General features: G+C 64.6%; 1 protein-coding gene across 1 annotated transcript in view; it reads left to right on the top strand.

The window, feature by feature from the left end:
* Positions 1-23,697, top strand: part of LOC119091254 (spectrin beta chain, non-erythrocytic 1) — a 118,494-nt gene that overhangs the window by 92,184 nt on the left and 2,613 nt on the right. Inside the window, exons 38-72 of the mRNA XM_037213922.1 lie at positions 548-718; positions 1,134-1,334; positions 1,660-1,812; positions 2,530-2,708; positions 3,216-3,327; positions 3,664-3,826; positions 4,225-4,412; positions 4,668-4,870; positions 5,062-5,290; positions 5,737-6,012; positions 6,242-6,517; positions 7,154-7,329; positions 7,728-7,962; positions 8,477-8,614; positions 8,862-9,032; positions 9,363-9,526; positions 9,841-9,949; positions 10,208-10,408; positions 10,687-10,836; positions 11,362-11,631; positions 11,885-12,070; positions 12,409-12,591; positions 13,288-13,478; positions 13,938-14,073; positions 14,377-14,529; positions 14,855-15,037; positions 15,518-15,640; positions 15,958-16,007; positions 16,270-16,338; positions 17,426-17,499; positions 20,411-20,635; positions 20,812-20,950; positions 21,645-21,780; positions 22,875-22,991; positions 23,382-23,499. Of these exons, the coding sequence (XP_037069817.1) occupies positions 548-718; positions 1,134-1,334; positions 1,660-1,812; positions 2,530-2,708; positions 3,216-3,327; positions 3,664-3,826; positions 4,225-4,412; positions 4,668-4,870; positions 5,062-5,290; positions 5,737-6,012; positions 6,242-6,517; positions 7,154-7,329; positions 7,728-7,962; positions 8,477-8,614; positions 8,862-9,032; positions 9,363-9,526; positions 9,841-9,949; positions 10,208-10,408; positions 10,687-10,836; positions 11,362-11,631; positions 11,885-12,070; positions 12,409-12,591; positions 13,288-13,478; positions 13,938-14,073; positions 14,377-14,529; positions 14,855-15,037; positions 15,518-15,640; positions 15,958-16,007; positions 16,270-16,338; positions 17,426-17,499; positions 20,411-20,635; positions 20,812-20,950; positions 21,645-21,780; positions 22,875-22,991; positions 23,382-23,499 (5,848 nt within the window). The remainder of the gene's footprint in view (positions 1-547; positions 719-1,133; positions 1,335-1,659; positions 1,813-2,529; positions 2,709-3,215; positions 3,328-3,663; positions 3,827-4,224; positions 4,413-4,667; positions 4,871-5,061; positions 5,291-5,736; positions 6,013-6,241; positions 6,518-7,153; positions 7,330-7,727; positions 7,963-8,476; positions 8,615-8,861; positions 9,033-9,362; positions 9,527-9,840; positions 9,950-10,207; positions 10,409-10,686; positions 10,837-11,361; positions 11,632-11,884; positions 12,071-12,408; positions 12,592-13,287; positions 13,479-13,937; positions 14,074-14,376; positions 14,530-14,854; positions 15,038-15,517; positions 15,641-15,957; positions 16,008-16,269; positions 16,339-17,425; positions 17,500-20,410; positions 20,636-20,811; positions 20,951-21,644; positions 21,781-22,874; positions 22,992-23,381; positions 23,500-23,697) is intronic.

Below are 23,697 nucleotides of genomic sequence, written 5' to 3'. Positions count from 1 at the left end.
AGCCGTCCCCGTCCGAGGGTCGACCCTCGCCCAGCGACAGTGCGGCATTCCGCCGGTCTGGCCCCGGCTCCTGCCCTGCCGTGACCCCGTGTGTCGCCGGCCGGTGTGGTGACCGGGCCCGGTCTGACCTCGGCTCCTGCCCTGCCGTGACCCCTTGTGTCGCCGGCCGGTGTGGTGACCGGGCCCGGTCTGACCTTGGCTCCTGCCCTGCCGTGACCCCGTGAGTCGCCGGCCGGTGTGGTGAGCGGGCCTGGTCTGACCTCGGCTCCTGCCCTGCCGTGACCCCGTGTGTCGCTGGCCGGTGTGGTGACCGGGCCCGGTCTCACCTTGGCTCCACCCCGCCGTAACCCCGTGAGTCGCTGGCCGGTGTGGTGACCGGGCCCGGTCTCACCTTGGCTCCACCCCGCCGTAACCCCGTGAGTCGCCGGCCGGTGTGGTGAGCGGGCCTGGTCTCACCTTGGCTCCACCCCGCCGTAACCCCGTGAGTCGCTGGCCGGTGTGATGAGCGGGCCCGGTCTCACCTTGGCTCTGCCTCGCCGTAACCCAGGTGCTGGTGGACGACTCGGCCCAGCTGCAGGAATCGTACCCGACCAACGCCGAGCACATCGCCGAGCAGCAGCAGCTGGTCGTCGGCAGCTGGGACCAGCTGCATCAGCGCGCCGCTCAGCGCAAGGAGGAGCTGCAGGCCAGCCTCGAGCTGCAGCGTTTCCTCACACAGGTGGGCGCCGGCTAGTTGGCGCCGCCTCAGACGCCGGCCGCTGGCAGGACGCTGCTGAAGCGATCTTGGTTAGGCTGGCCTGCGATCGAATTTGTACTGGTGCGAGAGGGGAATGCCATCTGGTTGGATTGCTGGAGACTGGAGGAGGTTTGACGTAGCATTTGTCTTGGAGCAGCCTTAAAATCAATAATAAGATGTTGTGTGATTTTGTTCTGCACGAAGCTGCGCAAGATATCGTCAGACGTCACCAGCACCAGACCCCCGAGCAGCCGCCTGGTTGCTTTGTCAGATGAGTGACAGTATGGGCCCACCAGCCCGCCGCCCGGCTGCGGTGGTGGCTGTGCGCCCGGTGTGGCGCGCGCGCGTGAGGCGCCGCTGGCGCGTGACTAGCTGACGGCCGGCCGGCCCGCTCCAGAGCCGGGACCTGATGACGTGGGCGGCCGACCTGCGCGCCGGCATGCTGACCGAGGAGGCCGTGCGCGACGCGGCCAGCGCGCAGGCGCTCAAGACGGAGCACGACCGGCTCAAGGCCGAGGTGGAGGCGCGCGAGGAGAGCTTCACGGCGCTCGTGCAGATGGCCGAGACCATGATCCAGGACGGACACTACGCCTCCCAGGTCCGTCGGCCCGCCGCCTGCCCGCCGCAGCCGCTGTCAGCTCTGCTCACTCGGCTGCCGACTGAACGCACTCGTCTGAAAAAGGGCGGCTGTTATCAATATTGACAATCTTTGCGTGGCTGTTGATGTGTTGCGGCAGGTTTGTCACCAATTTTTTTTTACTGATAGTGGAGAGCTTTACTTGTCAACACAGCTGGAGTGGTATGATGCCATCTTCTGCGAACGATCCGGTTTCATTTTCGGTAGTGTGGTAGGAGAGCTTATAGTATCTTTCAGCGGCCGTGTGCTGGCAGTTCGGACTCTGACCGTCGGTTTTGTCCGGCAGGAGGTGCAGGAGAAGCTGGAGCAGGTGCTGGAGGAGCGGAAGAAGCTGCACAGCGCCTGGCAGCAGCGTAAGATCTACCTGGACCAACTGATCGACTACCACTTCTTCCTGCGAGACGCCAAACACCTTGACTCGGCCAGCAGTCAACAGGAGGTGTGTGAGGCGCCGCCTATCATTGACGGCCGGCGCTTCCGTCTGCCGAGCGGGTGTGGCGGCACTGTGCCTGGTGCCGGCCTGCCCAGCGGCTGTGGAGGCAACAGAGCGCCTTGTTAATTATCGACGTTGCCATGCGCAGTCCGGTCTGTTGATGAAGAATCATTAGAGGCACGGATTGTTTTGAGATGAGGATGATTTGCCGCCTTTCCGAGTTCGCATGGTCGAGGACGTTGGGTTACACGGTCGCCTTTTGAATGCGACACCGAGTGACTCGTCTGGTTTCCGAGCGAGGTGGGAGATGCACAGAGCGTCCAACACTAACTCGCGTTCAGGCAGGCATCCCAGCAGGAACGGGGATGATGTTAAAACGTTGGACACATTCCATGGGTCGAGCACAGCTGGCCGGTGCGTGCAGACTGTGTCTGGATGTGATGTGGGATCTGTAGCTAGCGTTCGGGGCCGGCCTTGGCGGCTGACGGTGCTCCGGTCAGCCGTTGCCTGTGCTCTGATCGGCCACTGCCGGTGCTCCGGTCGGCCGCTGGCCGTGCTCCGGTCGGCCGCTAGCTGGTGCTCCGGTCGGCCGCTGGCCGGTGTCCCGGTCAGCCGCTGCCCGGTGCTCCGGTCAGTCGCTGCCGGTGCTCCGGTCGGCCCGCTCTCCGTGCTCCGGAGTGCCGACCCCGGTCAGAGACCAGCCGTCCTCTCCCCGTGCCACAGGCGGCGCTGTCTAAGGCCGAGTTCGGCACGACCGTGGACTCGGTGGAGGCGGAGGTGCGCCGGCAGGAGGCGCTCGACCGGCTGGTGGGCGTGCAGAACGACCGCCTGTCTCAGCTGTCCGAGCACGGCAGCAAGCTGCTGCAGCAGAACCACTTCCGCAGCCCCGAGATCAAGCAACGGTGAGAGCGGCGGACGTGCGGCGGCGGCGCGGCTGCTGCAGCCGGGCCTGGCCGGCCGCCGGCTGGTGCTGAGTCCTGGTGCCGTCGGAAGGCCGGCGCCCTCCGCACGGCTCACCGCTCACAGCTCCTCGCTGGTTGTTTTCGCGAAAGTCTCAATCATTGCGATGTAGAGGGACATTCTTCAATCAATGGAGTGCATTTCTGACAATTACGCGAAGTCGACTCATTTTGCGTGAACATTGGACGAGGGATGGCCGTACAGGAGCACAAGTAACCCGAAGCCGCATATCACATGGCGTTGCTTCTGCGCAGCTTTCAGCATTGCCAAAGGCAAATGCCGTCGGTTCTTGGCCGTTAGACAACGTTGCGTATGTCTGAGACCTCGGCAGTGAGCCAGGAGTGCAGTGTAGCGAGGCTGGCGCGCGGCGGCGAGCTCGGCGCGTGCTGGTGCCCGCCGCCGCCGGTGGTGTCCGGTGACGTGACCGCGTGCCGTGTGCCGGCCGGCAGACTGGACGAGTGCGTGGTGCGGCGGCAGAAGGTCAGTGACCTGGCGTCGGAGCGACGGCGCGGCCTTAACGACTCCCTGCTGCACGCCCAGTTTCTGCGCGACTGCGCCGAGGTGAGAGACGGAGTCGGCGTCAGACCGCGGCCGTGGTGTGCCGGGGCGACTCTGATGAGAGACGGCCAGAAAATTCTGACCTTGCTTATTCAACTTAGCAAATGTCCCCAGGAGCTGAACCTCCCAACTCAAAGTGTCAGCTTGATCTGTTGAGCATGTCCGCAGTGTGCGTGCGCCCGCTTGAGGCGCCTGATATGGTGGGGCCCGCTGCGGTCTGCTGTCAGCCACGTTCGCCAGCAGTGTGTGGCGGGCTGGCCGTGCTCGGGGTTGGTCGGCGATGTCCACTGTTTGTGTGCGTGGACCCGGGCCTGCCAACCAGACGCCTGCTGTCCGCAGGCCGAGACTTGGATCGGCGACAAGAAGAAGGCGCTGGAGCTGGAGCGGGTCGGCAGCGACGTCACCAGCCTCGAGGAGAAGATCAAGAAGCTGCAGAAGCACCAGGCGTTCCAGGCCGAGCTGTCCGCCAACCAGCCGCGCATCGCCGAGATCAAGGACAAAGGTCAGCCGCTGGTAGTGCGTCACCGTCCGTAGAACAGGCGGCGGCGGTGAGGATGGAAGACGGGCGTGCGCGGCTGTCCCGACTGTGTGGCGGTGTCGACAGCCAGCGGTCAGGCACACGCCGTGGGCTGAGGGGACACCAGGCCGGGGCGAGCCACGGTCGCCTGCTTGCTCGCAAAATGTGCAATGATTACCTGCTGCCCAGTGCGCACTCCTGGACCTGCCCCGCTTCTGCCCGCCACGCTACCCCCTCCCCATGGCAGATCTCTGCGCTGCCCCCCCCCCCCTCGTGCGTGTCTAGCGCCACGCAGGCACCTACGTGCGCCTTCGGTGTAGCCGCACCCGAGCTATGGTTGATCTCCCTCGCGCGCTGACCGGGCGTGTCGCCCTCGGCGGCAGGCGAGACCCTGCTGCAGCAGCGGCACCTGAGCTCGCGGGAGATCCGCCAGCAGCTGGAGGCGCTGCTGGCCTCCTGGCAGCAGCTGCTGGCTGAGAGCGTCTCGCGCGGTCGCGGCCTGGAGGAGGCGCAGGACATCCTCGACTTCAACAACCAGGTCGAGAAGGTGGAGGCCTGGATCCGAGACAAGGTCAGTGGCGCCGTCTGGCGGCCGCAGCGCCGGTCGTCCGCACGGATCGGCGGGCTGTGGCATCGTGAGGCAGCAGGCCAGCGGCCGTCTTCATATTTTCTTGCCGGGCGTTGGAGAAGCGTCTTGTCTAGAAAAGGTTTCGTACCTGCTATGCTGTTCATTGGTGACCCGACTACAACGCTCTGTAGTCTGTCGATGACCGCCTGGGTGGTTGCTGCGGGTCGTTGGTGACCGGCTTGCCGCGCGCTCGTCCAGGACATGCTGGTGCAGGCGGCTGAGACCGGCCGCGACTACGAGCACTGCCAGGCGCTGCAGCGGCGCCTGGACGACGTCGACTCGGACATGCGCGTTGACGACGTGCGCATGAAGAACATGAACGCGCTGGCCGACAAGCTGATCCGCCAGGGGCAGGGCGACAACCGCGCCGTCCAGCAGAAACGGGACGAGCTTAATCAGAGGTGGGTCACCGACGACGGGTCGTCTACCGATGTATGACCAGGCCCTACCCGTATAAACACGCAGAATCCCCAGTTATGTCATGCAGCGCTGGCATTGCCTTCGGTGTTGCCGATGGTTGAGCCGGGTCCGCGGCGGCGGCGCCGTCTAGGTGAGATGTCCGTGAGGCTCTGACGCTTGCGGCCGCCGCCAGGTGGAGGTCGCTGCAGGGCGCGCTCTCCGCCTACCGGGATCAGCTGTCGGCGGCGCTCGAGGTGCACGCCTTCAACCGGGACCTGGCCGACACGGCCGAGCGTGTCCAGGAGAAGGCGCTCTCGCTCTCCTCCGAGGACACGGGCAACGACCTCGGCTCGGTGGAGTCGCTGCAGCGCAAGCAGGAGGCGGCCGAGCGGGACATGAGCGCCATCGAGGGCAAACTCAAGGTGAGAGGGCGGCTTGCGCCGACGACCGGTGGGCCACGGTCAGGTGGAGACGTGATCAGGGAACTGAACTAGTCTGAGGTGACCAGGCTGGTGAACCTCTCCGGCTCATGTCCACCGGAGACTGAGCACCGTGTGCACCGGCTGTCCGTGTACACACGCTGGCTGTGGTGTTACTGGCAGGTGGCTCTGATCACGCGGCTGGGCTGGGGACGACTGTCTGTGGTGTGGCCGCCAGGTGGCTCCGGCCACGCGGCTGGTCTGGGGACGGCAGAGTCGCCCGGGACGGCTGTCTGGGTGTGGCCGCCAGGTGGCCCCAGCCACACGGCTGGTCTGGGGTCGGCTGCTTTTGATGTAGCCGCCAGGTGGCTCCGGCCACACGGCTGGTCTGGGGACGGCAGAGTCGCCGGGGACAGCCCCCACTGACGGGGTGACGCGGCCGCCCGCAGGAGCACGACGTCGAGGCGCGCCGGCTGATGCAGAAGTACCCGGACCGGGCGGCGCCGATCCGCGCCCGCCTGCAGGTGGTGCAGGACAGCTGGCGCCGCCTGCAGGCCAGCTGCGACAACCGACGCACCCTGCTCGCCTCCTCCTACACGCTGCAGAAGTTCAACGCCGATCGGCGCGAGCTCGAGACGTGGGTCGGCGACATGATGAACCGCATGGCCGAGAGCGGCGACGGCGGCGGCGCTGAGCAGGCCGAGCAGCTGCTGCAGCTGCACCAGGTGCGTGCTCGGCCGGCGTGTGCCGCTGGAGTCAGGCTCGGGTGCGCGCTCACGGAGAGCGGCGGAGGCAGTAGAACCTGCATGCGTGCGGGCGCGTTTATTTGGATAAAATTGTAAGTGGGATAGGTGATTGAGACAAAACATAGGCTCTATTTCGCGTGTTTAAAGATGGCAGTCCGTACGGTGTCTCGCCTGGGTGAAGGCCTGATGTTTTCCCGTGTTCTCTCAGGAACGTAAGGCCGAAATGGACGGACGCCAGGAAGCCTTCAAACAGCTGAAGGACTTTGGCCACAAGCTGGTGCAGCAGCAGCACTACGCCCGTGACGAGGTGGAGTCGTCGCTGGCGCACCTGGAGGAGCTGCGGCGCACGCTCGGCGCCAGCTGGGAGGAGCGGCGCCACCGGCTGACGCAGGCGCACCAGCGCCAGCTGTTCGACCGGCAGGCGCAGCAGGCACACGCCTGGCTCGCCGCCAAGGAGGCGTTCCTCAACAACGACGACCTCGGGGTGCGTCGGCGCCGTAGTCGCCGCTGTGCCGACTGGTGCCGGGCGCCCTGACCGCCGGGGCCTCCCACACACCTGCGGGGTCTGACGGTTGGCTGGACATGAGCGGCCATGTGTGGAATAAGCCCACAGGGTATTGCTGTATTTGCCATCACCGTGAATGGGTATAAACCTCCATTTGTTACTGCACCCAAGCTAAATGTTAAATCATATCTCCAGCTGGTGGTGTGCAGTATGGGATGAAACATGATTTGCGCTGCTATGGTCGAGTCCCTGGCGTCCCTGGCCGTGGCTTCCAGCCAGGTGCCCGGCGGCGGTTTTCGCCGCTATGGTCAAGTCCCTGGCGTCCCTGGCCGTGGCTTCCAGCCAGGTGCCCGGCGGCGGTTTGCGCCGCTATGGTCGAGTCCCTGGCGTCCCTGGCCGTGGCTTTCAGCCAGGTGCCCGGCGGCGGTTTGCGCCGCTATGGTCGAGTCCCTGGCGTCCCTGGCCGTGGCTTTCAGCCAGGTGCCCGGTGGCGGTTTGCGCCGCGCTGGGCAGGTGCCTGGCGTCCCTGGCGGCGCTCTCTGTGCGTGTGTCGGTGCGGCCCGGCCTGCTTCGCCTCGGCCTGGCCTGTGACACGGGCCTTCCCGCCGGCCACAGGACTCCATCGCCAGCGTAGAGGCGCTCATCAAGAAGCACAGGAGCTTCGAGAAGACGTTCGCGGCGCAGGCCAGCCGCGTCGACGAGCTAGAGCACTCGGCCGTGCAGCTGGTGGCCGGCAAACACTGCGACTCAGAGAGCATACAGCAGACGCTGCAGGCCGTCTGCCAGCGCAGGTCTGTGGCTCGGCCGCTTCACAGCACCGCCGTCCTTCCGTGGGCACGGCCAGCGACGGCTGGACATGTGACGCTCCGAGATGCGGTCAGGGAGGCGCCATCCTGTCCTGGTCTTACTGCCATCCATGCGCGGGGCACACCTCCACAAACGCTGTTGGCAAGGCGATCATGTTGAAGTTGCGCCGACAGTCAATACCAATCGCACTTGTCTGTGATGTGCACTAGACTGTCTAAGCTCATCTGTCACATATGCAGTCTGTCAGCGATGTGACGGGATGTGCTGTCTGACGGCCGAGAGGTCAGCGTCCGAGGCTGTCCGACGTAGTTGTCGGGTGCCGCTGGAGGCGCCGCAGCGGCGCGGGCGGCGGCCCGTCTGACGCCGGCGCTGCTGCCGCCAGGGACCGGATCAAGGAGGCGTCGCTGGTGCGCGGCCAGCGGTTGGCCGAGTCGCTCCAGCTGCAGCGCTTCCTGCGCAACATCTACGAGTCGGAGACCTGGCTGGGCGAGAAGATGCAGGTGGCGTGCGACGAGTCCTACCGCGACCCCTCCAACCTGCAGTCCAAGATCCAGAAGCACCAGGCGTTTGAGGCCGAGCTGCACGCCAACGCCGGCCGCGTGCTCGCCGTTAACCAGGTGCGCCGCCGCTCGGCCGCGGGGGCAACTATCCTGTCCGGCGCGCTGAACAGGGCGGGCCGACAGGCGGTCGTCTTGGGCGGGAGGTGAGACCGAGCTGGGGGGGGGGGGGGGGGGGGGGACGTCTGCAGCAGGCAGGCAGGCAGGTTCTGCAGCGGGAGGCAGGACCACCGGCCAGCCAGTGGTCAGGGGAAGCGCGCGGGGCAGAGCAGCTGCCGTGCGTGTCTGGCAGCTGCCGGCCGCGCTGGTACGCCGGCCGGCCATGACGGAGCGGCTGCCGCGGAGTCGTGACGTGCCGGCGGACAGATGTCTGCGCAGCTCCTGGTGGTGCGCCGCCACTCAACGGCCGGCTCCCTGTCCGTGCGCCCGTGTTTGTGTGTGTTTGTAGGCTCGCACGCGTGTGTGTGCTGCATCTCTACCCGTCTTGGTACGGGACATGACTTGCCACGCCACGTGCCGCACGTGAGGTAGGCGTGGCGCGGCTGCCGTCACATCGACCGTCCGCCGCCGGCAGGAGGGCGAGGCGCTGATGACGGCCGGCCATTACGCCGGCATGGAGATCCAGGCGCGACTGGACGCGCTGGAGGCGCTCTGGCGCCAACTGCAAGACGAGACCACGCTCAAGAAGAAGCGACTCCAGGAGGCTTACCAGGTCAGGCTCCGACCAGCGGCTGGCGGCCCGCGCCCGGATGGGCAGACGGAGCGCTGGACGGAGTACCCCGGGGTCTGCTGACAGCGTGCGTTTCAGTGGCGTCGTACCGGGTGGTGCGCGACGCGCGTGTGACGCCGGCCGATGGTCTGCTGTGCGCTCTGGGCGGCCGGCTCCGACCGCGCGTCGTCACCTGACCAGGCCGACCGCCGCCTGACCGCCGCCTGATGCTGCCGTCCATCGACCGCAGGCGCTGCTGTTCCTGCGCACTCTGGACGAGCTGGACGCCTGGATGGACGAGGCGGAGGCGCAGCTGGCCTCCGAGGACCACGGTGACTCGCTGACAGCCGTCACCAACCTGCTGAAGCGACACCAGCTGCTGGAGGCTGACATCCACGCACACGGTGATGCCGTTCAGCAGGTGCGGAGACGCGCGGCCACGCCCCGCGGCCGGCGCACTCGTGGGCACCGGGGCTCAACACTTGGATACCAGCCGAGCACGTGCATGCGACCAACAGCGCCCTTCTTACCAGCTCATCAGGCTCTGTTATGTTAGTGTGGAATGTGGTAATAGCACTCGCTGATGTGGAGTTGGTTTAACCGTTCAAGGGCACGCGCTGTAGCAGTGTCCATCTGCGGCGTCCGATGTCCGTGGCGCGTCGCTGCCGGGCTGTCAGCCCGGCTTCTGTCTGTCGTGCCGGCGCCGGGCCCAACAGCCGCGCTGACGCCGGCCGTTGCGCGTGCTCGCCAGGCCAAGGAGACGGCTGCCCAGTTCGGCCGCTCGCAGCACTTCCAGCGCGAGGAGATCGCCGAGCGGGCCGGCCAGGTGGCGCAGCGCTTCTCGGGGCTGGCCGAGCCGCTGCAGATCCGGCGCGACAACCTGGAGGAGGCGCTCCAGCTGCACCAGTTCATCAGGTGAGGGCGGCCGCCCCGCGCCGCAGCGGCCCTGCTGGGCCAGCTCGGCCAGCTCGGGCCGCTGCCTGCTGCCGGGCCGCCCACGTGCCTGCCAGGGCGCCACGGTCGGCATCACATTCGGTCGCAGAAGACGTGGGATTCATGGGAATCGGAGTTGGGCCGGATCGGTGCTGTAGTGTTGCATACTGGGGATATGTGGCAATTAATGTGTTCTTGTCATTGCCTCTGTTTTAGAAAGTCAGTTGCCCCGTGTCCGGAAGTGACGCCTCTGTATCCAGTAAGTAGCCAACTTAACGTGTCCTTCTCCATGACAGAGACGTGGAGGACGAGATGAGCTGGCTGGCGGAGAAGGAGCCGATGGTCACGTCCGCCGACCTGGGCACTTCGCTGGCCCAGGTGCAGAGCCTGCAGAAGAACCACCAGGTGCGCACTGCCAGGGCCGGCGCTCAGACCGCGGGCCGAGGCCGGATCGACGGCGCCGCGCCGTGGCTGGCGGATGGCCTCCAGCTTCTTTGGTCGCGTGTGATGTGTCAGAGCGGCCATCGACCATGGCCGATTGCCGTCGGTGTTTGTGATGTGCCTGCTTGACGTGAGGTGAGGCGACGTGACGCGACGTGGCGCGACGTGACGTGACGGCCTGGCGCCGCTGCCCCGTGTCTCACGCCGCTGCTGCTGACCCAGGCGCTGGAGGCCGAGATCCAGTCGCACGACCCCGTGATCGCGGCGCTGGGCAGCGCAGCCCAGCAGATGATACGCGCCAACCACTTCGCGGCCGGCGAGGTGGAGCGCCGCTGGCGGCTGCTGCAGGAGCGGCACGGCCAGCTCCGCGACGCGGCCAGCGTGCGCCGGCTCCGGCTGCTGGACGCGGCCGAGTCGCAGCAGGTGCGTCCGCCCCGGACCGGTCAGCCGGTCCCGGCCGGTTGGGACTTCCCAGCTTGGCTGGTGACCGGTGCTGCTCTGCCAGTGTTGTGAAGCGAGTGGGAGGCTTGTGCCACGGACCGGAGATGAATGACGCTGGCTGTTGGGTTGCCGTTGTCCGGGCTATGCCGCGGAGTGGCTCTGGCGCTGATGGGGCATTGTGATGGCGGCTGGCTGGGAGCGTTGATTCGCGTCGCCGGAACTTGTTGACCGCGTGGTGACCGGCCCTGTGCGTGCCGCAGTTCTACGCCGAGGCCGAGGAGGCGGACAAGTGGATGAGGGAGCGGAAGCCGCTGCTGACCTCGCAGGACACGGGCAGGGACCGCGATGCCGTCACGTCGCTCATCAAGAAACTGGACCTGATCGAGCGCGACATCTCAAACTATAACCAGGTGAGCGGCTCCGCGCGGCCAGGCCAGGCCGGTTACGCTCGGGTGAGCCACGCTGTGGCGGGCCACGCTCGGGCGGGCCACAATGGAGTGGGCCACGCTCGGGCAGGCCACGCTCGGGCGGGCCACAATGGAGTGGGCCACGCTCAGGCAGGCCACGCTCGAGCAGGCCACGCTCGGGCGGACCACGCTGTAGCGGGTCACGCTCGGTCAGGCCACGCTCGGTCTGGCATCACCTAGTCATCTGTGCGTCGAAGCCTGCCGCGGACTGTTCTGAGGCCGAGCTGCGCATAACGCCGTCTAATGACTGCGTCTGCGCTAGCGGCAGGGTGGCAATGACGTACAACACTGTTCGCGGGATGAGGGTTCCCGCGTGTCCCGTGCTTCGTCCGTTGCTCTCACGAGCTGGCGATGGTCTTGCCGCCACTGACCGCCGCTCCCGGCTCGCTTACCGTGTCCGTTTCTCGCACGAGCTGGCGATGGTCGCGCCGCGCCGCTGACCGCCGCCCCCGGCCGCCCACTCGGCAGGTGATCGCCAAGCTGTCGCAGCTGTGCCAGCGGCTGTCGGACCGCGGCCACTTCGACGCCGAGCCGGTGTCGGCGCGCCGCGCGGAGCTGGAGCAGCAGTACGCCGAGCTGGTGGCGCTGCTGGAGACGCGTCGTCAGCTGCTGCAGCAGAGCCAGCGGCTCTTCCGCTTCCTGGCCGAGGCGGACGAGGCGGCCGACTGGGTGTCAGGCCAGATGCAGGCGGCCGCGTCGGAGGACTACGGACGCGACGTCGAGCACGTGGAGCTGCTGGTGCGTGGCCACGCTTGTCCCGTGTATGGTGCGGCAGGGTACTGGCCAGCATGCACCCGGTAACACTGCTGCTGCAGTGATGCTTTGTTCTGTTGTTACAGCAGCGCGGTTGGTTTATTGTCGCGCGTGCCGGAGTATGTTGTTTGGCCGCCCGCTGTACTGTCAACAGGGCTAGTCGGGTTCAGTCGGGCCCCTCCGCAGCCTGCGTTGGCCGCTCAGCCCCACCTGACGCCTGGCGCCGCCCGGTCGGCAGATCAACAAGTTCGAGACGTTCCTGAGCGGGCTGCAGTCGAGCGAGGAGCGCGTGACGTCCGTGGAGGAGAGCGCCCGTCAGCTGGTGGCCGCCGAGCACCCGCAGCCGGAGCGGGTGCTGCAGAGGGCGGCCGACCTGCGCCAGATGTGGGACGACCTGCGCGAGCTGACTCAGGCCCGCCAGGAGGTGAGGTCGCCGCCGCCGCACTGGGAGCGCCCGCTCGGCCGTGTCCACCGTACTGAGGCTAGGGTCTTCAGATCAAGCCAGTGCTTCTGATAGGTGTGTCCGTCGCGCAGTTACTGTGCACACGTTGAGAAGGTGGCATTCGCTGCTAACGCTGCCGCGTTACCTTGAGCGCTTCAATGTTCTTCCCCGTGTCCCCAGTGTCAATGTTTTTCCACGCGCGATACTGACGCGCCACCTGGGTGGCGTGATCAGCTGGTGGCCTGTCGCCGTTGGCGGGCCTGCTCGCTCGCCCCGGCGAACGGCCGCCTGACCCCGACGGTCGGCCCCGCTGCCCGCAGGCTCTGCTGGGCGCCAAGCAGGTCCACGTGTTCGACCGGGACGCGGACGAGACGATCGGCTGGATCGCGGAGAAGGAGGCTGCCCTCTCCACAGACGACTACGGCCACGACCTGGACTCGATCCAGGCGCTGGTGCGCCGGCACCAGGGCTTCGAGCGGGACCTGGCCGCCGTCAAGGAGCAGGTACGGCCAGGCGCCCGACCTGTCGGGGAAGCGGGCACGAGGACACACTGGGGCTGTCAGATGACACTGGTGCATGCAGAGACGGCCAGGCGGCCGATCCGGTGGGAAGGTGGGCACGAGGACACACTGGAGCTGTCAGATGACACTGGTGCCTGCAGGGACGGCCAAGCGCCCGATCCGGTGGGAAGGTAGGCACGAGGACACGGGCCGTCAGATGATACTGGTGCCTGCAGGGACGGCCAGACCCGGGGGCCTCTTGGGGAGCACGTGCGAAGGGACCCTGCAGATGATGAAGCCCCGGGGACTCGGGAGTCTCTTGAGCAGCGCGTATGGGGAGAGAGTGTGTGGCCGTCACATGAGCTGGTAATGACAGACTCCGTTCTGTCTGATGAGCGAGTGCGGTCCTGTCCAGGCAGACGCTGGGCCTGTCAGGAGGGCCGAGCGGAAACATTGCTGTCATGGCCAGCGATGGAGCGGTGTGATTTCAACCGGTCACTGTGCTTGAATGTGCTATGCTTGTCGACAGCGGCTGATACACGGCCAGCGCTGTGTCCGCCCTTTCGAGGGCAGAGCAGGGTGGACAGGGCCCGATGGCGTGTCAGTGTGCGCCCAGCCTCCGCTCGGACGGTGCCGCGCCACCACGGCCGGTCGCACAGGCGCGTGTTGACCTCTGGTGATTCCGTCCGTGTCCGGCAGGTGGAGCAAGTAGTGGCGGAAGCCAAGCGTCTGGCGGCGCAGTTCCCGGACGCGCGCGACCACATCAGCGTCAAGCACGAGGACACGGTGCAGGCGTGGAACGACCTGCTGGACAAGTCGGCCCAGAGGAAGGACAAGCTCGAGCAGGCTGCTGACATCCAGGCCTACTTTGACGAGTACAGGGATCTCATGTGAGTGGTGACCCAGCTTTTCAGTGCGTGGCTTAGGTGGTGTTTTGTGACTAACTCATCATGCGGCACATCTGCCGTAGCGCGTCATGAACTCTAGTCGGATTGCGCGGTCAGCTGGCGCGGCAACACCGTGAAGGCTGCCCCTCCCCCTCCCCTACACGCGCACTCCTGTAAGTTTGAATGGCATCTGCGGCGTGATGCGCCGTCGCCCGTGTCCAGTTCTCTGGACACGGGACATCTCGCGCTTTTGCAGCCGATGCGCATTGTGTCCTCCCGCCTCAGCCCTGTGTCCTCCCGTCGCCGTGTCCTCCCGCCGTCGTGTCCTCCCATCGCCGTATGTCCTCCCGCCGCCGTGTCCTCCCGTCGCCGTGTGTCCTCCCGCCGCCGTGTCCTCCCGTCGCCGTATGTCCTCCCGCCGCCACCGCCGTGGCTCGACGTTGACGTGCCCGGCTGCGGCAGGGCTTGGATCAACGAGCTGCTGGCCAAGATCACGGCCCCGGAGCTGGCGCGGGACGTGGCCGGCGCCGAGGCCCTGCTCGGCCGGCACGCCGAGTACCAGGCCGAGCTGCAGACGCGACAGGACGCCGTGGACGCGGTCAGTGGCGGGTCCGCCGCCCTGTGAACGCCGCACCGGCCGGCGCGCCGGGCTGCTGCAGGACTGCCGACGATAATGCGACGATCATATCACGTTTTGCCTTGACAGACAGGCTGTCTTTCATGCGTGTGCTGTACGAATCCGTGCGTTTTTGCGAGAGCTAGAAAAGTTGCCACTTGCGCGGATGTTCTGTGTCGGACAGATGAATGCGCCGGGTGGAAGACGTTTATTTCATCTGCTTGGTCGTCTCCCACGTAGTTCGCAGTGGGTGGATGATCTGACCGACCCCCGCGCGGTCCCCAGTTCATCGCCCGCGGCCGGGAGCTCGTCATGAGCGGCCACTTCATGGCCAACGACATCCAGGAGAAGGTGTCGGTGCTCGGCGCCCGGCGTGACCTGCTCGGCCAGACTTGGAACGACCGCAACGACATCTACAATCAGAGTCTGGACACACAGGTTGGTGCCACGGGCCGCGGGGGCTGGGTGAGATTGGATGGCGCCTGCACTTTACGTGGGGAGAAGAACCGACGGTTTTGGTCACAGGCCTACAGACATTTGATCTTCGCGGACGGTGGACCACACTACTGACACGATCTGTAGGGACCTCCCTAAAGTAGTCTACACGATAACCCAGCATCAGCCTCAGCCGCTGTGCCAGCGCCAGCTGCGGCCGTCCGTGCTTGGGCCGGCTTGCCCGCGGCGCGCGGCTGGCCGCGGGCCGCCGGCCGCCGCCGAGCCGCGCGCTGACGCGGCGCGTGTGCGTGTGCGGCGCCGCCGGCAGATGTTCAAGCGGGACGCGGCGCAGCTGGAGTCGTGGCTCTCGAGCCGGGAGCCGGTGCTGACGGACCCAGCCGTCGGCAGTAGCATCGGCGAGGTCGAGGAGCTCATTCGCCGCCACGACGACTTCCTCAAGACCATCGAGTCGCAGGAGGACAAGTTCGACGCGCTCAAGCGCACCACGCTGGTGAGTGCGCCGGCGCAGGTGACGTGGCGCCTCTCCCGCGCTGCTCGCAGCACAACATACCTCGGTTGGTTGGTGCTCTTGGCTTGACGAGTGCAAGTGATGTGTAGCATAAGCAGAAGGCGTCCATCTTCTCTAAACCCATCAGCAGGACAATCTGTTACTCAATAGACGTCCAGCTCAGCGATTTTGGACCAACCCTCCTATGACGTTATGTTGGCCCCGCCTAGGCCGGTCATCGGTTGTGAGTGCGGTGCGGACTATTATTGCTGTTAGATGTCGACAGCCTCAGAAGCGGGAGCTTGTGCCGTCTGGTGTCGTACGGCGTCCGTCTGACCTTGCGCCAGAGAAAGCTAAGTGTCCTGTGACGCCCCTGTGGCTATTGGTTGGATACGGACGGTGTCGCATGATGCCCATCGGGCACTTCCCCTGACACCGCTGGGTGTCATATGACGCCCCTCTGACCCGGTCTCGCTTCCGCAGCTGGAGGAGGCGTTCGCGCGCATGCGCCGTCGGGAGGAGGAGGCGCGCGTGGCCGAGCAGAAGCGGCGCGAAGAGGAGCGGCTGCGCCAGATCCGCCAGCAAGAGGTGGACCGCATCACCAAGGTTGGGCCCGGCCCTGGCTCACGCACGGGCCGCGCGGCTTCGGTGGGGGCACGGTCGTGTCGTTTGTATGTCATCAAGTAGTTACGCAACAAAACAACGTGTGGCTGGCCGAGCGCATGATCAAATCTGTGTTTCGAGAAGGGCTGACATGGCTGAACGGTTTGCGATGCGTTCGGTTCAGTTTCACCCAGATCCCGATATTTCGTATCAGATACAGACACGTCCTGCATTGTGTTGCCCGCTGCCCTTGGGCTGCGAGACCTGTACTCGTCCAGTGTCGCCCCTCTCACTGACCCGGGCGCCGGCCCGCCCGGCAGGAGCGGCGCGGTCTGGAGCTGGAGCACGAGTCCGGCGACGCCAGCCCCAGGTGAGCGCGCTGGCCCGGCCGCCGCGTGCCGGCTATCATGTCTTACTAACGCACTTCTCCGCCCCTTGGCGGGCGGCTGTCGTCTGTAGTGTTGTAGCGAGGCGCGGCGCCCGTCGGCTGACGCGCCGCCGCCGCGCCCGCGCGTCTCTGTCTCTGTCGGCCTGACGGGCCAGCTGTCGGCTGGTACTGCCCACTGGGACGGGCTGGCGTCGGGCGGTGGGCGCACTTACGGCCTTGACCTCTGACCTGGTGCCGTCCGCAGCCCCGCGGCCGACGACCGACAGCCGGGCCGGCTCGTTCACTCCGCCTCGTTTCCAGACGTTTCTGAGAGGTATTTGTGTCCACGGCGGACGCTTAACCCGGCCGCTGCTGCCACCTAGCGCTAACCGGGAATGGCTCTAGATGTCACGGATGTCAGTAGGTGGTGCGCCAAGCGCTTTCTGGCTATAACCTTTGGGTTTGGTGCGTCTCATTTTCGTTCTGTTTGCTCTGTAGTGTATTATTTTGTTCACATTTTTCTCACCCATTCTTTTTGTTGCATTTGCGTGGCGTTTTTTTTTTGGCCAAGTTCTTCATACACGCCCAATGCTAGCACAGGGCTTGTTCAGTGACACTGTCCCTATTCGTCAACACGTCCGCTCACGAGCGTAGCTGTAGTCCGCTGGGATGTCACTGTCACCATCGTATGACACTTTGTGGTATTTCAACAGCAGCCTGTGTCGTTCTGTCACTGTGAGCCCGAGGTGGCTGTCTGTCCACGTCGGGGAAAAGGGGACGGTCGGGGCCTGAAGGCGGCCGGCTTCTCGGTGCCTGGCAGCCGTTAGCTTTGTAAACACGCAAGGGGCTCTGGGCTACACAGGGCTGACGTGGCACAGACCAGCGCGGCGCGCGTTTAGAGCTGTGTCCGGGTTAGTGGTGTATATTTGTTGCCGTGCGTCCGTCCACGGTACCCTCCGCTGCAGGCTACGCCAGACCGCTCGCGCTGACAGACACGCTTGGGGCCGTTCCGTTTGGTATTGATTGTAATGGTTGTGCATTATGATGGACCTTGGTTGATTGTTTTTGCTGCGTTTAGCTCCGTCTGATACCTTTCATGCGTTGTATTCATTGCTTGATGGTACGTTCCTTGTGGAAGCATTTCCCTTCGTTTTGTTATTTCATTTAATTGTGTGTGGTTTGAATGTATCTTTCAATCGCTTGATACTGAATAGAGCACCGCACTAAGCGGCGACAAGGATGCCGAGGCAGTCGTTACTGCGCTGTTCGCCACCTCAGCGGTGGCGTGGGTTACACCCCTGGTGCTTGGGGTCGTTGATGCCCGCTGGGCAGGAGTCATGCTGCCCACAATGACCGCTGATCATTCGATCAGACGGCACGTGCTAACCGGACTCACACACGCTATATCCGTCCATCCACAGGGTGCTCCTCAAGAATCCCATGCTAACGGAGAAGAAGATGGGCAGCCAGTCGAGTCTTTCTAGTCTGAAGCGAGGTGAGAGTCGACCCCAGCTGGGCGTGATCACCCCCCAACGGCGGACACCTCGGTGCTGGTGCCGCCAGGTGCCGTGGCTCCGCGCCGTGCTCCCGCGCGGTCGCCACTGACACTGGTCGAATGTTTTGAGGTCATTTTCGTGCCTGTGGTGTTGTGCCCGTTTGCAGTCGAGGTGACGTAAACCCTGCGTCCTCTGGCCCGGGAAACTGGCTGTGCCAAAGAAGTGCTACTTAACCGATCTTAGCTTCTTGGGCGTGAGGCGCCCCGCGCTCTGCGAGTTATGCTCTTGCATTGTCAACGAAATGTCGTTTGCGCATTCTTGAGCCCGTTTTGGAGTGTTCCTCACGAATATAACTGCACATACATGTTGTGGAAGCAATACCAATGCAATCCCATTCATTATAAGTATATATCTGTGTCCACAGCTCGTATCCCGGCTGTGTGAGTGTGTGTGCGCGCTCAGGATTACTTAAGAGAATACTTTGGCTAGTGTCCCCCTGTGAGCACTGTCCTCATATGTGCACTGTCCTCCCCTATAAAGACCGGTCTTTCCATATGTACACTGACCCCCCCCCCCCCTCTGATGGTTTGGGTGCGTTCTTGTGGTGGCCCGGCCTGCGGCATGTGGCTCCCGGATGTGTGTGTTGGTGCGTGCGTACATGCGTGCGTGCGTGTGTGTGTGACCCCGGCCCGGCCGTGTGACCGGCCGGCGTGTTGTGACCCTGTTGTCACGTCGGCCGCCCCCTGACGGACGCCGCTGGCCTTCTAGTGATCCGCCAGGGAGTCGCAGCTGCTCTTCCAGGGGTAGGTGCCGACCAGGCCGCCAATCGCCGGCCGTCTGTTTCGCATGTGTAGCCTGCTCTCAGACTAGCAGTACTGTACGGACCCGGCGGCTGCACAGGCCAGGGCGTCATACGGACCCTGCACTGTACCGACCATGGTGCCTTACGCGCCACGGGACCGTTCAGACCTGGGTATTGCCCGTACCCTGGGACTGGGCAGACCTGGGTATTGCCCGTACCCTGGACCTGGGCAGACCTGGGTATTGCCCGTACCCTGGACCTGGGCAGACCTGGGTACTGCCCGTACCCTGGGACTGGGCAGACCTGGGTATTGCCCTTACCCTGGACCTGGGCAGACCTGGGTACTGCCCGTACCCTGGGACTGGGCAGACCTGGGTATTGCCCGTACCCTGGGACTGGACAGACCTGGGTATTGCCCGTACCCTGGGACTGGGCAGACCTGGGTATTGCCCTTACCCTGGACCTGGGCAGACCTGGGTACTGCCCGTACCCTGGGACTGGACAGACCTGGGTACTGCCCGTACCCTGGGACTGGACAGACCTGGGTACTGCCCGTACCCTGGGGACTGGACAGACCTGGGTATGCCCTTCCTGGGACTGGACAGACTGGTATGCCCGTACCCTGGACTGGACAGACCTGGGTATTGCCCGTACCCTGGGACTGGACAGACCCTGGCAGTGTGGGACCATGGGACTGTGCGGACCACTGGGACCGTACGGACCAGTGGGACCCTGCGGACCAGGGGGACCGTGCGGCTCACTGGGACCGCACAGACCACTGGGACCGTACGAGCCACCGCAGCCGCTCTCGCGGTGTCTGCCCCCCTCAGACTAGATGTACATGCGCTCGGCTCTCCTGACCTCAGTTTGGAGCACTGAAGGCAGCGCCGTCGCCCGTCCCGCGCGTCGGCGCACCGCCCTCGCTACACTAGCGGAACGGCTTGATTCCTGAGCCGGTCGGTGTGTGCGGAGGAGCGGTCCAGGACGGGTCGGACATGCCCGCACTGTCGGCACCGACAGCAGACGCGGCTGTTGAGACTCGGCCCTTTGTTCGCCTCGCTGTCAAACTGTGCGCCGGTTGGACCGCCAGGCTCTTGGATTAGACGCCTTGTTCGTTTATGCCCCGTCGTTGTCGTGTGTGAACACACGCTTGGAGCGCGCGCTTGATCAGGACGATGCAACGCACGTTATTGTTGTTGTCGGCACGGTAGTTTCCCTGCCATCGTGACTCGCACGCTGACTGTCCGGTATTTCTCGTATGCTTTTTTTAGAGTTGCTAGAATTATTAGGCGTAAAAAGTAACGCTTTAACGTGGTTAACTTCAAGACGTCTGAAGCCCTTTCACTCGTCGCATGGATAGTCCTTGATGTCATGCTGTAGTTAAATCTCGTCAGTTTGATCGGTTTATTGGAACGTGAGGCCACCTTGAAGCGGCGCGGTACAATAGCCAGCAGAGGGCTAGCGGTCCGTCGCCCAGGGTCGAGCTCGTCGCATCCTCAAGGCCCCACTGTGACGGCGAACCTGACCTGTCTCCCGGTCGTGACTCTGACCTCTCATCGCCGAGCTCTGAACTGTCTGCGCTCCCTGACCTCTGATCCGCCTCACTCTGGCCTCTCACTGCCGAGGTCTGACCTCTCACCGCCGAGCTCTGAACTGTCTGCGCTCCCTGACCTCTGATCCGCCTCACTCTGACCTCTCACTGCCGAGGTCTCAACTGTCTGCGCTCTCTGATCTCCGATCCGCCTCACTCTGACCTGTCACTGCCGAGCTGTGAACTGTCACTGCTGAGCTCTGAACTGTCTGCGCTCCCTGACCCCCGGTCGGCCTCACCCTGACCTGTCACTGCTGAGCTCTGAACTGTCTGCGCTCCCTGACCTCCGGTCGGCCTCACTCTGACCTGTCACTGCTGAGCTCTGAACTGCCTGCGCTCCCTGACCTCCGGTCTGCCTCACTCTGACCTGTCACTGCTGAGCTCTGAACTGCCTGCGCTCCCTGACCAGTGATTTGCCTCACTCTGACCTGTCACTGCCGAGCTCTGACCTCTCACTGCCGAGCTCTGGACTGTCTGTCCTTCCTCCCGACCTCTGACCCGCCGCCCGTCGCCCCAGGCGATGTGAAGCGGGCCGAGAGCATGAAGACGGAGAACAAGAAGGCCAAGCGGACGCCCAGCTTCACCACGCGGCGTCGCACGCAGAGCTTCCGCAAGGTCAAGAAGCTGGAGGAGGTGCAGAACCTGCCGCCAGTCGAGGTGGACGGCGTGCTGGAGCGCAAGCAAGAGCTGCAGAGCGGTGGCAAGAAGGCCACAATCCGCAGCTGGAAGACCTACTACACAGGTGAGGTGGCACCCGGCGATCTGCGCTCGTGCTGCGCTCGTCAGCTATGTCAGCGGTCCCTGAATACCCGTATTCGCCTGGTCCCTGGAAAGGGTTTGAGCGTGTCACTGGTCCCTGAGCGCGCTGTCCGTGACGATGGGAGCCCCGTTGTTGACGTCGCGTGTCCTGCTCGCCAGTGCTGTGCGGCCAGCTGCTCTGCTTCTTCAAGGACGTGGACGACTTCGCCAACAGCAAGGCGGCGGCGTCGCCGCTGATCCTCTTCCAGGCCCGCTGCGAGCGAGCGGTCAACTACACCAAGAAGAAGAATGTGTTTCGGTGGGTCTGCTTGGACTGGCACATTCGGTGCCAGGCAGCTGAGTGATGTGAAGTTGAGTGTATTTGTTTGGATTGGAGCCTCGTTGGGCAGCAATGACAATTTCAGAGCTATGTGACGAAGGAGAGTGGAGAGCGGTGGGACAACACCAACTGCATTTGGGGGTCCTCCACTAGCGATACTTACCCCACACGGGAGCTCCTCTGCGGGCTGTGTGCGGCCGTTGTGACGGGGCTCCCGCCAGGGGACCCTTGAGCCCGCTCACGGCTGAGGCGTGCAGCCTGCCCCGGGTAAATGGAGCGCTGCCAGAATTCAGGATAGAGCTGTGATAGAGGACAGAAGGAAAGGATGCATAACTCGGATGAAACCGCGTTACAGGCATCTTGTGAGTGAATCTGATATTCGGCCGAGTGTGATGAGAATATGGAGTGGAAGTCGGAGTGACGCATTCCCTGTGCTGTGTGATAGTGTTTGAAACCTTGTTGTCCAGGACTGAATCAAACTGACGCTGCGTATGATCCCAGGAGGTCGTTGCACAGCATCGCTATCCGGAATCTGCCAGCACCTGCCTTGTGTCTTTCCCGGTGAACAAACCACCTGCGTTTAGGGACTTCCTTTTAGTGATGGAAACGGTCGTGACCAGTGTCAGCGCATCCCCGGGAGGACGGACTGACCTCTGGTTGTGGCCCGTTGCAGCGTGTCGCCAACAGATGGCTCTGAGTACCTGTTTGCGACGGAGAGCGAGGAGCAGCTGCAGGAGTGGATCAACAAGATCGACTTCCACGCCCAGCTGCCGCCGTCGAAGCAGCTGCTCAGCTACGACCAGCAGACGGTGAGGCGGCGCGCTGCCCGTGCGGCGGCGGGGCTCGGCGGCGCCCCGTCCCACCCGGGCGACGGCACCACTGAGTCGCAGCATGGGCCTTGCCTGTTGTGTCGTTGGCGTGAAGCGTGAGGTTCTGATCCAAATGAACTGCTCTGGGGAGTGGTTGGACTGGACTTACCATTGGGTTGGCTTCACTCACACCGGCGGACTGAGAGCAGCACATCTGGCGATGTTGGCGTTTGTGCTCCGCGCCTCACCGTGCCTGACTCCGTCGTGGGACCTTCATGTAATGACATGCTAAAAACTGTGATGGATGAACCCAGCCTCATCATGCGCACTTTGAGTCCACCTTTGTAAGGGCGTTTGAGCGCGTTCGCGAGGGCTTGACTGAATGTGACCGTCGGTCGTCGCCGGCCACTCGGCGGCGGCGACGGCGGCGGATTGGGGGTGGGACGGTCTCGCGGCACGTGGGTGACGCGCCACCTTCCTGACGCATGGCCGGCGACGCAGCATGGCCGGCGTGTGCAGTTTGTGTCGTGGGGAATGCTCTGCTGCACTGAGGTGCCTGCTGCACGCACGGGGGACCGACGGCCGCCCCTCCTTCCGCGCCTCTCCCGGCCCCGCCCAACCCCGCCCTGCCCGCCCACCCCGCTCGCCGCTTTCGGACAGCGCAGGCTGCCTCTTTACGAGGGTGGATGCATTAAAAGAATCACGACTTTTCGGTCCGGGCTGAGCAGTCGGTGGAGCGTTCTCCCACGAATGTTCGCGGCCCGTCGTGGGTCGGAGACTGGCGGTGGGCGCCAGTTTTGCCGTCCGCGCCACCATCGGCTTCACCGCGGCGCTGATTGGCCAAAGATGGCGGCACGCCGTTCAATCCCACAAATCAATATTTCGCAGCTTGTGGACTGCTCGACATTATCGCCATTTGAAAACACCAGCATCCGAGACAAAACTTTGCGAAAGCGAGTGGAGGCGGGCAGGGGGCGGCGGGCGGTCTCTGACGGGGCGAGGCGGGGGCGGCGGCCGGCCGGTCCCCGGCATGTCCGCCGCCGCTGTCGGCGCCCTCTAAACGCGCTCCGTGGGCCGCGGCCGGCCGTGCGCAGGCCGAAGCCGACTCGGAGTCGAGCCGCGAGACGTCGCCGGAGCCGGTGAGCCGCCGGCCGGCGCATCCGGAGCCCGTCTACGCCAACCTGCCGGCGCCCCAGCAGCGGACAGCGCAGGTAGGGCGCGGCCCGAGCCCAGCCAGCCGCGCACCGGACGCCGCCGGTCAGAGTCAGCGGGGCGGCGAGAGATGGCACTGCGGTACAACCCAGCAGAGCACGGCGCCGCAACTCTGCTGTCGTTTTCGTTCTCTCTGGCCTGTGATGGGCTGGTGCCACGGCTTCATGTCCGCGTAGCTCGGTCGTTGCAGTGTAAGAATCGGTGTTACCTGATGACTGATCGCCTGGCGTCAGGTCGGTGCCTAGCAAATCTCATGACCGGCGTATATGGATGTCGCATCGTGGCGATCGGACCATGATGGCCACATGTCAGCGGCCCGTGGCGCGGCCGTCATGCGCTCGCAACGGTGGCGGCGGCCGGTGACGTGTGGTGGCACCTGTGGCCGGCAGACGGAGCAGACCGGGCCGCCCATACCGCCGCGGGACTCGGTCAGCCCGCCCACCCCGCGCGCCGCCGCCGGGGAGGGGCCCATCTACCAGAACCGCGTCTCGGTCATCCCATCCATCGGTGAGTGGGGCGACGCCCTAACGCAGCCGGTCGGCGGGCGATGAGTGGGGTCCCTCGCCCGGACACACGGTACTCAACGTTCCCTTCAGCTCAATGTTTCTCTCATTGAAAGACAACTGTCGTGGCTACGTTCGTGAGATGTAGATGAAATGCGAATCTTGTTCTGAGAAGCGCGCTCGAATGAGTTACACATGTGGG

The sequence above is a fragment of the Pollicipes pollicipes genome, unplaced genomic scaffold, assembly GCF_011947565.3.
Source record: "Pollicipes pollicipes isolate AB1234 unplaced genomic scaffold, Ppol_2.1 Scaffold_3447;HRSCAF=4054_pilon_pilon_pilon, whole genome shotgun sequence".
Lineage (NCBI taxonomy): Eukaryota > Metazoa > Arthropoda > Thecostraca > Pollicipedomorpha > Pollicipedidae > Pollicipes > Pollicipes pollicipes.
This window is presented reverse-complemented; position numbering and strand designations above follow the sequence as displayed.